Here is a 12368-nt window from a genome sequence, read left to right as displayed (position 1 = left end):
AGCCCAGGAGCCTCCCCACCCGCGCGGGCCCGCGGTCCGCTTCCGCCCCTATTTCCCAGGTTAGGGCGCCCGCGGAGAGGAAAGTCGCGAAGTTTCAAAGGTGAAAATGGATTTTCGGCTGGGGCGGGTGGTGGAGTGGACGGACCGGGCGGGGCCGGCCTGGCAGCCATCGACCGGCTCCAGAACGGGGCTGGCTGCGTCCGCCAGCAAGAAACAGGTGTTTGAACACGATAGCGGCCACCAGTCAATTAACCCATTAAAAGCCCGCTTTACCGCATTGATTTCCCGGAGCTCGGAGGGGCTGACGTCCTGAAAGCCTCTTTGTGAAGAGCGAGGGCGTGAGGGGGAAGGGCCTGCACTGATGGCACCCCCATTGGCGCTCGGGACCCCCAACGCCCTGACCGCCACAGCGGTGCTGTCCAGGCGGCCAGGTTGGGGTCTTTCCTTGGGCTGGAGTTGGGGAGGGAGGAGTCCTGCTCTATTCTATCCCAGGACCATGATCTTGTTACCCAGGTCCCTTCCCCAGCTCCGGCCTAGAGGTCCGTGATGCCGCAGCACAGGCAGAAGTGCCCTGCGCCGGCCATTGTCCAGACAAGCCCGACCCAGGATTAAGGCCGGCTGGGACCCACTAGGCGAGGCACTCTACCCCCACCCCCCACCCCAGGTACTCCCAGGATTCCTTCCCAGAGCTGAGTCTCTCCCGGAAGGGGCAAGGCAGGCGGGATAGCTTGGCCTGAGCTCCCCTGCTCCCTGAAAATGACACAAAACATCCAGGTGGCCCCGAGTTCTGGTCCTTTTTATTACAGGAAAGGAAAAGGCAGAAGAGGGAGCCAGATGTGGGAGTCAGCAGGTGCGGAGGATGGAGGATGGAGGCCAGGAGTGGGCTTGAAAGGGTCAGGCTTCCCTCTGAGGACCCTGGGAGGAACCAGGAGCATCTAGACCAGCTGCCCACCTTCTCCCAGCACACCAACTGAAGGAGGTGCTGGGGCTGTCCTCCCGGGGGCGGCCTACCTGCTCCCTGGCAGACAATCCGATCTACCTGGAAGGGTGGGCAGTAGCCTCTCCTCCAGGAGCAAACGTGGCTGTGTTCTGAGGGTTCAACACAATTTTAGTCAAAATATAAAGCAAGCATAGACTTTGTACCCTGCCACCTGAATACCCCTTCTCTGCAGCCCGGTGGGGCCCTTTGTCCTTTTGGGGTCACTGCCCAGAGCTGCACCAGTCCTCGAAGGGGAAGGGAGAGAGAGTGCCCACAGCCCCATAGAGAGGTGGACTCTGCCTTCAGCTGGTTTTGCAGGAAACTATGTTCCCCCACTTTTTCCTCATTGCCCACAAGATTTAAGTTTCAGAGACTAAAACAAGCCTGTTTCTCTCTCTGATCTGCCAAACCTCCTAATGTCTCTTTTCCTGGTGCCTGCTCCCCAAGTTAGTTAGCGTCCCGTGGGGAAGGGGCATCCCTGGGGATTCTCTGGGGTCACTGCTGGTCCTTCTCCATCCCTCCTGTCCCGAGGCCACCACCCTAAATAATGACAAACGAGTAACACGAGCATGCTCTCCAGAGAGGCCCGCATACCCAGGTAGTCTCTAGGGCTTCACCCCACAGGAGGGAAATGTGATTTTCCCTCTGAGGACAGCTGGTGTCTGTCCCTGCCAGGTGAGATACCCAGCATTCCAGGGGAGCCAAGGCAGGGGTGCCGTCTTCCCAGCCCAATTCCAGGGCTGGAAGGGCTCAGCGGACCTCCTTCTGTGTTTGCAGTTTTCTGGAGTAAGCAACGCATGCAACTGAAAGGCTTGAAATTGTGTCAAAGTGATGTTTTAATCTCACTGAAAAGTGTATTAAAGGACAAGATGTAATTTATGTGCGATGCTTCGATGAAAGGAGAGATTGGAGTGGATGGTCCTTTCACTCCTGTGAACCCCGTGTCATGTTGATATTGAAGCCTGTGTAGCTAATCTAATTTGCAATGACAGGGACGGCCTGTAAGAGAAAGCATCTCTGATTTCACTTTATTTCTTTTCATATAGAAATTCCTTATGACTTGTCTCCTCTTGTGAGTGATGCCTTTTCTACAGTAGGCTAATGAGAGAATGTGAGACAGGGCTGTCTCCTGCTCCCAGCAGCTCTTTCCTGTAAACATCCCTGGTCACCGGCTCACCTGACCTCACGTGGACCGGGTGGGGTCGCTGCTGTGTGTGTCGGGAAGGAGCGGTTCTGAGCTTGGAGGGAATGAACTTGTGCAGCTAGAGCCTGCTTGCCTGGCATTCACCTGCCTGGGCTGCTTGCCTCTCCCAAGGACCTTGGCTGTAGAACTTAGCTCCAGCAGATGTCCTGTATTCTCAGATCTTGGCATTCTGCACATTTTAATCTGAATAGTTAGGAAGCTCACTCCATCCCGGAAAGTTTGGTCTCTGATGAGTCTTCACAGGAGCTTAGAAAACAGACCTACTGTCGGAAGAGGGCCTTTGTGTTATTTTCACATGGGACGCAAACATTCTTTACCAATAAAAACCTACACACGTTAGAAAATTACAACTTTTGTACGATGTAACAAGGTGTATTCAAACTGTTAATTATGGGGGTTTGTGTAAATGAAACTTTACCTGTGACCCATTTAATTTTGTGGTAATTACTGACACAATAAGACAAGGGTGAATCACAATGCGGTATATTTATCTTGAAGGAGACGATTGTGATGAACGAGGTAGTTAAGCCAAGGAGTAAGACAAAATTTGTGTGGGGGGGAGGGGAATGCAGAAATATAAAAAGTACATAAAAACCACACTGTGAAATCATTCGGATTAAAACCGCAGAAAACGCGACTCAGGTGGTCTCTTTAAAAAGGCCATCCAAATTTTAGAGGCGCCGGCGTTTCTCCTTAAAACCCGGGGCTGTGGCACCCTCTGGGGTAGCTATGCGGACCCAGGAACTTGAGCACGACTTCTGCGGGTCCTACCGGCCAGCGGGCGTGGGGGGGCGGTGGGGGGATGGGGGTTCTCCCTGCCTGGCCTCGGCTCTGGGCCACACGCGCCCCCGGGAGGACAGGCGGGATGGCGCAGCGGCCGCAGTGGGCCAGCACGGGCCGGCGGGTGCTAAGGGGAGGGGAGGGGAGGGGTACCGCTGCCCCCTGGCCCCGCTGGCTCTCCGCAGGTGCGGCTGGCGGCCGTCTCCTTCCAAGCTCCCTTGCAGGCCTTCCAGGGACAGCCGGAGGCCGGGCCGCAAGCTCCACGCATAGCCTCAGCGTCAGAAAGCGGCTTGGCCCAGGCCCACTGGCCAGGCCACTAGGCACCAACCTGGGTCCCCACTCAAGCTGCCTTCTCGCCAAGTTGTTCATCAGTGTGGACATGAGAATGCAGGCAGTGGGCCGTGCGCCCAGGCACCTGGCGTCCCGCGTGCCCACCGCTGCCCCAGAGCCGGGGACCGTCGACCGCTGCCCTTGACCGGGGACGCTGGGCCCTCCCGGCCGGCGCCCCGGGCCAAGCAAGGGATGGGAGCCCGGACGGCGCTCGTGTCTTTAAAGGCCGCCCAGCAGGAGTGAGCGTCAAAGCTGCGCTGGGCCCAGCTCTCTGCCAGCACGGGTTTGGTTTGTGCTGAGGGAGCACCCTGAAGGAGACGGCAGTGTCCAGGCGTACGGGGCAGGTGGCCGCGCTGAGATTCTGCTGGGAAAGTTTCCCACAGAAGGGCCAGGCCTGCTGAGAGGCAGGAGGACCCCTCGCTGGCGGTGAGGCCCCGGCGGCCTGGCACCCTGCGGCTACCCAGCTCCACGCATCCGGCCCGCCGCCCTCCCTCCTGAGCGCCCCGCAGTGCCAACAGTCCGAGGGCGCGAAGCTCCCCTCGGGTCCCAGTGTTTCCCTCCCTTGTCTTCTCTCTTTCATTCATAAACCTGGTGGCTACAGACGCAGCTTGAATATTGACGTCTCTCCCCCAACTGCTCCGCCGTTAACCCAATTACAGAATTCATCAAGAACTGTGCTGAATTATCTCTTCCCATACAGTATCAGCATTAGCCTAATTAAAAGCTATAATGTCTGATATAATGATTAAATCGTTAGCTCTGCTGTAGGGAAGCAATATTTTGTTTTCCCTTCAATTAGAAGCTGATTGAGGTTTTCAGAGCAGGTCAGCTGTGAAATTTGAATTATATGTGTGAGTACTGCTCACAGGATGGGCCCCTACTCGAAAGCTCCCAGAGATTCTCCAAATGCTTTCACCCAGAGAGCGAGGAGGCACAAAACACACACGCACGCACGCGGGGCTGTTTGCTCTTCAGGGTGAATTTACAGATCTCCACACTGGTGGCTGGAAAGAAAGCCCTGCTTGCCTGTACTCCCCCCTTCCCGCGGACGCCACAGGCTCAGCCCTGCTCACCCCGACGCTCCCAGCGGGAGGAGTGGACGGGGGACTTGCGCGCTCAGAGCGGCTGCGAAGGTCCCCGGTCTGTTGCTACCCCAAACGGCACAGATGCGGCTGGAAGTTCCACACTGGCGAGCGCTTCTTTTTCTCCTCCTTCCTCTCTCCCCTCTTCCATGACTACTTTTTCCCCTTTAAAAGAAAAAAAAATCAACAAAGAAACTTTTGTGCTACTTTGGCCGCTTTGGCTTTGTTTGGGAACAAGGGCCAAGTTAGCAGGGCCAGGGCGCAGAGGGGGCACCCCGGGCGCCAGGGGACCCGGGACAGACCAGCGCGCCCCCCCCGCGATCCCCCAGACTTCCCCCGCGCACCCCGGCTCCAAAAGCCCCGGAGGCGCGCGCCGAGCTCCGGAGCCGCGCGCGAGGCTGCAGGAGCCGGGAACGAAACCGGGCGCCGCGGCGCGGAGCGGGGCCCGGAGGCCCGCAGCCTGGAGGCGGCGAGGGCGGCGGCGGCCAGCAGACGGCGATCGCGGCCCGCGATCCCGCGGCTCCGGGCTGGGGGACGCGCGGCCCGCACGGCCGCCTCCCGCCGCTGTCCCCCTCCAGCGGCCCCCGCCGGCGCCGCCGTCCCTCCCGCCTCTCCTGGTCTGCGCCTCCTGTCGGCGGAGACGACCCCGAAGGCCTGAGCTGCCTCCGGGTCCTCTTCTTCCCGCCGCGCTCGCTCGCTCCGCCGCCTTCTCCTCCCCGCTCGCTCTCCTTCTCCGAGCACGTCTTCTCGCCCCAAATCCGGCCTTGAGCTGGCGGCTCCGTCCCTCGGGATCTGCCTCCCTCGACTCCGGTCTGAGCCCTTGGGGCGACGCCAGAGCCTGCAAGGCTGCGCCCGGGGCGGTGCACGAGGCGCCGACGCAGGGCTTCGGGCGACCGGGAAGCCGCGGGAGCCCAGCCGCGGGAGGGCGGCGGCGGCGGTCCGCGCGCATCCCCGGGGCGGGGGTCCCCAGGACGGCCCGACTGCGCCGAGGCCGCGGAGGACGGGCGTTTTTAGGCTTCGCGGCTCCCCTACGGGGACCCTTCACTGACTTCCGTCCCCACCCCCCAACTCCAGACCTGTCCATCTCACCACCGCGCGGGGCTTTAGACTGTCTCTGCTACGGAAAGTCACCTCTAGGGGCCTGAAAGGTAGCTTTCCTGGGAGAGCGCTGGGGACAATCTGCGGGGACTCTAGGCACAGGGACCCTCTCTGCGTCTAACATCTCTGAGCGCCAGCCACAGGGAGGGGGCAAAGCCAGAGCCAGAAGTTTCAGTGACTCCACAAAAACAGTTCATTCTACTGGTGCTGGAGTCCAGTAATCAGCTTCTTTGAAAGGCAAAGGCTTCTGTGTAATCGCGTAAATACACCACATACACACATACGCACATATTCTGTATGTGTACACGCCCATGTACACATATTTGTGTATCCTGCCTGAATGCGTGTGTGTCGACGTATGCACGTATCCTCTGTGGGCATGTATGCATCTGTGTGTGCGTATCCTGCGTGTGTACACATCTATGCACACGTGTGCACGTCCATACACACATTCTGTGTGCACACATGTGCGGATACATCAGCATACATGTGTCTATCGTTTCCTCTAAGGAGGCTTGGCTCTGAATTTTCCTTCGGGATCATGCCCACAAGTTAAACAAAAGAACAGAAAGTATCTTTACGCATCCGCACGCCCAGGCTGGTCTTCACTCCGGCATTCTGAGCAAAGAGATGCAGCTAAGTCTCCGAGAAGCCGGCAGGGAAAATCTGGTCCATTGACAGCAAACTCATCCCCCGCCCCCGCTCGGGGTCTGGGCCCTGACATCACTGGGAAGCCGTGAAGCCTGTCTCCAGACCCTCCAGTGCCCTGCCTCTGGGAAGCTCTCAGTCTGAAGAAGGCCCCTGCCAACCTGGGTGGAGGGTGGGAGGGAGACACAAAACTGGTTTTTCAAACTGGTTTCTGGACTGTTTTCTCTCCCTTTAAACAGTCACTGGAGAGAGGAGTCGGAAGGAGCAGGCCGGTGAGGCTCCCAGAAGCCATTACCGGCAGGAGTTGGTATGATGCTCCTCGGTCTTCATGCCAGGATGGAAGGCACTGAGAGGTCTGGCACTCACGGCCCTGCCACTGCCTAATTGGCACAGGCGGCTGCTGCCAATCAGCTCTCCGTTGGCAACAAGTTACACCTGCGGCTCTGGTTTAATGCTTATGCACGTGGGCACCTATGGTGTGTGCACCCGCTTGGGCCCAGGGAACATCTCTCACTAAAAAGGGCTTATGGGGTGCGCCCCGAACGCTAAGCACTAGCAAGATCTCACACAAGGAGAAACCATTGACCACCTGTTTAGATGCTCTGGAGAACAAGGGTAACATCCTATTTGGAAACAATTTTCAGGACTGTGGCAGAAAGAAACCAGACCATTTCAAAGTCGGCTATCCAAGTTCCCAAAAGCATAAAGAAAGCATTCCAGCAATGCTAACCGGAGTGCAGGGTGTTTATAAAATAAATTGCTCCATTGATATGGAAAATAATATGCCAAGCCTGACTCACACAAAGCATTTTCAGGGGGTCTTAGGCTATTTAGTTTAAAATCTAAATTGAAAAGCAGAGGAAAAGAAATCTTTCAATTGCTAAGTGGATAATATAGTTTATAATTTGTAAACCATTTCCTTTATTTCAGTCTTGCTGACTTTCCATAACACACTGGATCTCACTGCACACCCATCGTCTCCTAAATTATCAGAAGAAAAACGAGGCTGTAGCATTCTTAAACCATGTCCTTTTTGTGTTCCCGCACAATGTGACTGATATTCGGAGGTGGTGCACATACAACAGATCAAAAGATTTAACAAACTCGATTGATGAAATGAGAAGGTAGTTGCAAACCAAGTTTATAACCCAGATATTTAGTGAAAAACTAAATACAAAATGAAGTTTCCTTTCTAATATAATTATGTAATATTTGGTGAGTTCACTATGAAATGCTGAATGGCCTGAAACGGAAGCAGTTGAATCTGCAGAGACCGATTTGCAGTGGCACTGGCTACGGCAGCGACCTTGAAATAGTGATAAAAAGCCTACAGCACCCATCGCGGTAACTGAGAGGAGCGCAAGGAAGGACGACTCCTGCACCCTGGACAGGCCAAGGGCTCGGGATATTCACAACCTCAGAATTTTTTCTTAAATGGGCAGGTAGGGTGTCAGGTAGTCACTGCCCAGCCACCTGAACACCCTGTTCGTACGCCTAGGGCCGTGCTCATCCTTGCACGTTTCCTTGGACTACAAGACGGTCAGTCGCGCCGCTTTGCTTCGGCTCCGCTTTACCCACCCGCGGCCTCCAAGCACCTCCCTGTCCGGGGCGCACCGACCCCCGCGCGGAGCACACTTGACGGGTGTTTGGGATCAACGGATTCTCTGCAGGAAGTCTCTGGGCCACTTGCTAATCATTCAGACGGAATCAGCAGCGTGGGCGCAATGGTGGGGGGTTTTGAGGTTGGGTTTGGAAATCTCCTGTGCGTCCCCAGATGGACGACACTTTAAAGTTTGGGAATTCTAACCGCAGTGGCGGGGGGACCTTCCTCCTCCCAAGAACTAAGCCTTCCGTTTGCACAGTGTAGGAACATGGCATCTGCCGCTCAGTCGCGAGGCCCCACTTTCCCCGCTCGGTGTCCAGTGGGCCCCGCTTCGCTCACAGTTTTCACAGTTCTTAGGCAAACAGATGCGGTTAGACTCGCTCCAGAAGAGCGTGGGAGCCACCGTTCTTTTGCGATTTAAACAAACTTTCTCAGCTGTTGTTGAGTTGCTGCTAGATTTCAGATAGATCTGTTGTTTCCGAGCCCCTGGCAATTTCTTTTCAGGAGGAAGAAGCCAGATTGAGAAGAGTACGCGCCCAGAACCCCCAGGGTCATTAAAAGACCCTCAAAAAAAAAAAAAAAAAAAAAAGTTCAGGGCTGATGCTAAAAGCAGCTACGGAGCCAAGTCTGACAAAACGCCCGCCCCCTCCTTTAGGGGATTGAATTCTTGGGGCCTGGACTGGGAAGGCCTTTCCTACGAGAGGAGGCACTGGAGAACTTCGAGCGCGCCGCGGCGGAGCAGGTACCCCTGGGAGGGTCTCACAGGAGAACCCGTGCGGGGCTTTAGAGTTGCACATCTCAGACGCCCCCCAACTACCTCTGGCTCCCGAGGGCGCGCCTGTCCCTCCGAGGCCTCGGGCCCAGCTGGGGGTGAGGTTCCCGCCGCGGTCCCAACTTTCCCCTTCCCAGCAAGCGCAGAGTTGGCCCGCGGGGGTGCAGAGGCGGCCGGCCGGGGTGCAGAGGCCGGATCTCCACTGCCCTCCTTTACGCAGGCTCCAGGCTGTATCTCCTCCCCACCCCCCGCCCCTCCTCCCGCTCTTCCTCCCGCCCCGGACGATTCTTTCTTCGGCTCCGCTTTTAAACCCAACCTTAATCGTTCGGAGCGCGCGGGCGGGAGAGGCGAGGAGGGCGAGCTCGGGGTTCGCCGCCGCCGCGCGCGCTCAGGAAGCAGCGTGGCTGTGCCCCCTCCCAGGCCTCCTTCCCCCTCCTTCCTGCCCCTGCTCCCCCTCCTTCCTCCCCTCCTCCCGCCCCGCCGCCCGCGCCCCGAGCATCTACTCCCTCCCCACGTCACTCGCCAGCGCGCCATGCAAATCACCGCCGCCGCCAGCTCCCATTGGCCGCGGCGCGCTCATTTAATGGCAGCCCGGGCCCGGCGTATGGCTGCTGGGCCCCGCGCGCCGCCGGCCCCGCGTGCGCCTCCGCTCCGAGCGCACGGCCTCGGGCGGGCAGTGGGCAGCCAGTCCCGGGCTCGGCGGCCCCGCTCTCAGGCCCTCTCCGCGCGCCTGCGCTCCCGGCGCTGCCCCCTGCCCCCCTCCCCAACGGCCCCCCTCCGCGCCCCCCTCGGCGCCTCGCTCCCCCCGGGCACCTGGGACCGGCACATGCCCAGCGCACGCGGCACGCCGCGCTGCTAGAAGTTGCAGCCCAGGAGTTGGGAGGCCGCCGAGGACCCAGTGCAGGAGGAAGGAGGCAGCGCGCGGCGGCGGCCGGCGAGGAGGAGGCAGAGAGCCCGGGGCCAGGCCCCGCGCACCGCTCGCGTCCCGAAAAGTGGAGCTGCAACTTGGCCACGACTGCACCTGTTTGCACCGCTCAGCCGAGGCGACCGGGCTGCGGCGGCGGCGGCGACCCCGGCCATCGCCCTTCTCCGGCGAGTGGTTGGAGCTCGAGGAGAAACTTTGCAGCTGTGAGCCGGACCTGCGCTGAGTGCGTGTGTTTTTGCCTCTTGTTTTGTTGTCATTGCTTCCTCCTCCCCCCCCACTCTTCTCTCTGGTAGGACTTCTCCCCCTCCCCACGTCTCGCTCCGTTCCACTGAGCTCCTCTCCATCCCTCACCCCCCCGGCCGTCTATGCTCCTGGCCCTCCCCGCGCGGTGCCGGTGAACCCGCGGGCCGCCCCGATGTACAGCATGATGATGGAGACCGACCTGCACTCGCCTGGCGGCGCCCAGGCCCCCACGAACCTGTCTGGCCCGGCCGGGGCGGGCGGCGGCGGCGGCGGCGGGGGCGGCGGCGGCGGCGGCGGCGGTGGGGTCGCCAAGGCCAACCAGGACCGGGTCAAGCGGCCCATGAACGCCTTCATGGTGTGGTCCCGCGGGCAGCGGCGCAAGATGGCCCAGGAGAACCCCAAGATGCACAACTCGGAGATCAGCAAGCGCCTGGGCGCCGAGTGGAAGGTCATGTCCGAGGCCGAGAAGCGGCCGTTCATCGACGAGGCCAAGCGGCTGCGCGCGCTGCACATGAAGGAGCACCCGGATTACAAGTACCGGCCGCGCCGCAAGACCAAGACGCTGCTCAAGAAGGACAAGTACTCGCTGGCCGGCGGGCTGCTGGCGGCCGGCGCGGGCGGCGGCGGCGCGGCCGTGGCCATGGGCGTGGGCGTGGGCGTGGGCGCGGCGGCCGTGGGCCAGCGCCTCGAGAGCCCGGGCGGCGCGGCGGGCGGCGGCTACGCGCACGTCAACGGCTGGGCCAACGGCGCCTACCCCGGCTCGGTGGCGGCGGCGGCGGCGGCCGCGGCCATGATGCAGGAGGCGCAGCTGGCCTACGGGCAGCACCCGGGCGCGGGCGGCGCGCACCCGCACGCGCACCCGGCGCACCCGCACCCGCACCATCCGCACGCGCACCCGCACAACCCGCAGCCCATGCACCGCTACGACATGGGCGCGCTGCAGTACAGCCCCATCTCCAACTCGCAGGGCTACATGAGCGCCTCGCCCTCGGGCTACGGCGGCCTCCCCTACGGCGCCGCGGCCGCCGCCGCCGCTGCCGCGGGCGGCGCGCACCAGAACTCGGCCGTGGCGGCGGCGGCGGCGGCGGCGGCCGCGTCGTCGGGCGCCCTGGGCGCGCTGGGCTCGCTCGTCAAGTCGGAGCCGAGCGGCAGCCCGCCCGCGCCCGCGCACTCGCGGGCGCCGTGCCCCGGGGACCTGCGCGAGATGATCAGCATGTACTTGCCCGCCGGCGAGAGCGGAGACCCGGCGGCGGCCGCGGCGGCCGCGGCGCAGAGCCGGCTGCACTCGCTGCCGCAGCACTACCAGGGCGCGGGCGCGGGCGTCAACGGCACGGTGCCCCTGACGCACATTTAGGGACGCGGGGACACTGCGGCCCGCGACGCGCGAGGAGGAGCGCGCGGCCCGCCCGAGCGGCCTTGCTTTTGTACAGACGTTTCCACGGTCTCGTGAAGAGGAAGACACTGGCCACGAGCGCGGGCGACGCACGCCCCCGGCTCGCCTTCCCCGGAGCTCCGGGGGACCGCCGGGCGCGGCCACAGCCTGCGGTTTGGACTGACTTCGGTGTTTTCCTGAGACTTTTTGTACAGTATTTATCATTCACGGAGGAGGCAGAAAGCGTTTTCTTTGCTCGAGGGGACAAAGCCCAAACCCAGGGAGAGGCGACTCCAACTTCTCTAGCCCGGCCAGCGCGCCCGCTCTCATCCTGCATCGCTTCCTGCCGGCGTTTGGCGGCCCTAGACCCGCGCCGGGGAGCTGCTCTCATTTGTTATCGATGTAGTAAGGCAGATCTAAACACTTACGAGTTTTTTGTAGTTGTTACCGCTTTTTTGGGTTGGTTTGTTAATTTATACAAAGAGATCTCCCCACTCCTTACAGATGGCAGCGTTATACCCTGGGTTTTTGTAAAACTTTCTGTATCTGAGCATTTCCTTTTTTTTTTTGTTTTGTATTATTTCTTGTATATGCATTGTGAAATTTTTATTTTAGGCGTTGCGGTGTGGGGAGGGGGATTCAGATTATGTACATAATTTCCTAAAAAAGCCTTTCTTCTAAAACCGAGAAAAGACCTCTCCTTTAAAAAAAAAAAAATGCATCGAGTTTTGAGTCAATAAATTTAAGAGAGGAAAAAAAAAGCCCAGTTTTCCCCCATAATTTGGAACGTGCTAATTTTATATGCATGTTTTGTGAGCTCAAAATACAATTAGTAAACCTGACGGAGGAGGAAGAAATTATCAGCATAAACTAAAAGTAAGGGGTCCTCTGGGGGAGGGTAAAATCTTCAGGGAGCTTCTTTCAGTGGAAGGGAAGAAAGTTTAAATCGTAGATTATTTTGTAATGTTTACTGTGTTAATACGGATCAAGAAATAATTACCAGGATAAAAAAAAACAAAACACCACCCCTCATTTTATAGTTTGGCTCTTTGGTGTGTTGTTTGTAACTGTGGGCTGACACTGGCGGGCTCTGCATCCTCCAGCTGGCCTGGGATCTGCCCCAGTTTGGTCTGGAGGAGGAAGACCCCAATGGCGGGACCAGGCTAGGGATGGATGACAAAGACCACTGCAGGGTCACCGATGCCCCCAGTTCCCCCTGCAATTAACAAGATTGCAAATGGAGTTTATCTGAATTTGGCTCAAGGAAACACTCTTTGAACCAAAATATCCTGCAATGAGGCCCATTCCCGTCTCTCCTCAGCCCCTCCCTCT

The 12368-nt window shown here is 59.2% G+C and overlaps 1 protein-coding gene across 2 annotated transcripts; it reads left to right on the top strand.

The window, feature by feature from the left end:
• Nucleotides 1-9344: 9344 nt before the first annotated feature.
• Nucleotides 9345-11035, top strand: SOX1 (SRY-box transcription factor 1). Of its 2 annotated transcripts, XM_032880982.1 has the most exons (2): nt 9964-10643; nt 10722-11035. In XM_032880982.1, the coding sequence occupies exons 1-2, from the start codon at nt 10005-10007 to the stop codon at nt 11016-11018; spliced, it is 936 nt and encodes a 311-aa protein (XP_032736873.1). In that variant the 5' UTR covers nt 9964-10004; the 3' UTR covers nt 11019-11035. The 2 variants fall into 2 exon arrangements, with proteins under 2 accessions (XP_032736872.1, XP_032736873.1); XM_032880981.1 differs by having other exon boundaries at nt 9345-11035.
• Nucleotides 11036-12368: the final 1333 nt, after the last annotated feature.

The sequence above is a fragment of the Lontra canadensis genome, unplaced genomic scaffold (genome assembly GCF_010015895.1).
Source record: "Lontra canadensis isolate GAN:19392208 unplaced genomic scaffold, GSC_riverotter_1.0 scaffold73, whole genome shotgun sequence".
Classification (NCBI taxonomy): domain Eukaryota; kingdom Metazoa; phylum Chordata; class Mammalia; order Carnivora; family Mustelidae; genus Lontra; species Lontra canadensis.
This window is presented reverse-complemented; position numbering and strand designations above follow the sequence as displayed.

What these genes read in the sequence shown, in the direction of transcription:
- SOX1 (XM_032880981.1), top strand. Translation starts at nt 9,837, where the DNA reads ATGTACAGCATGATGATGGAGACCGACCTGCACTCGCCTGGCGGCGCC.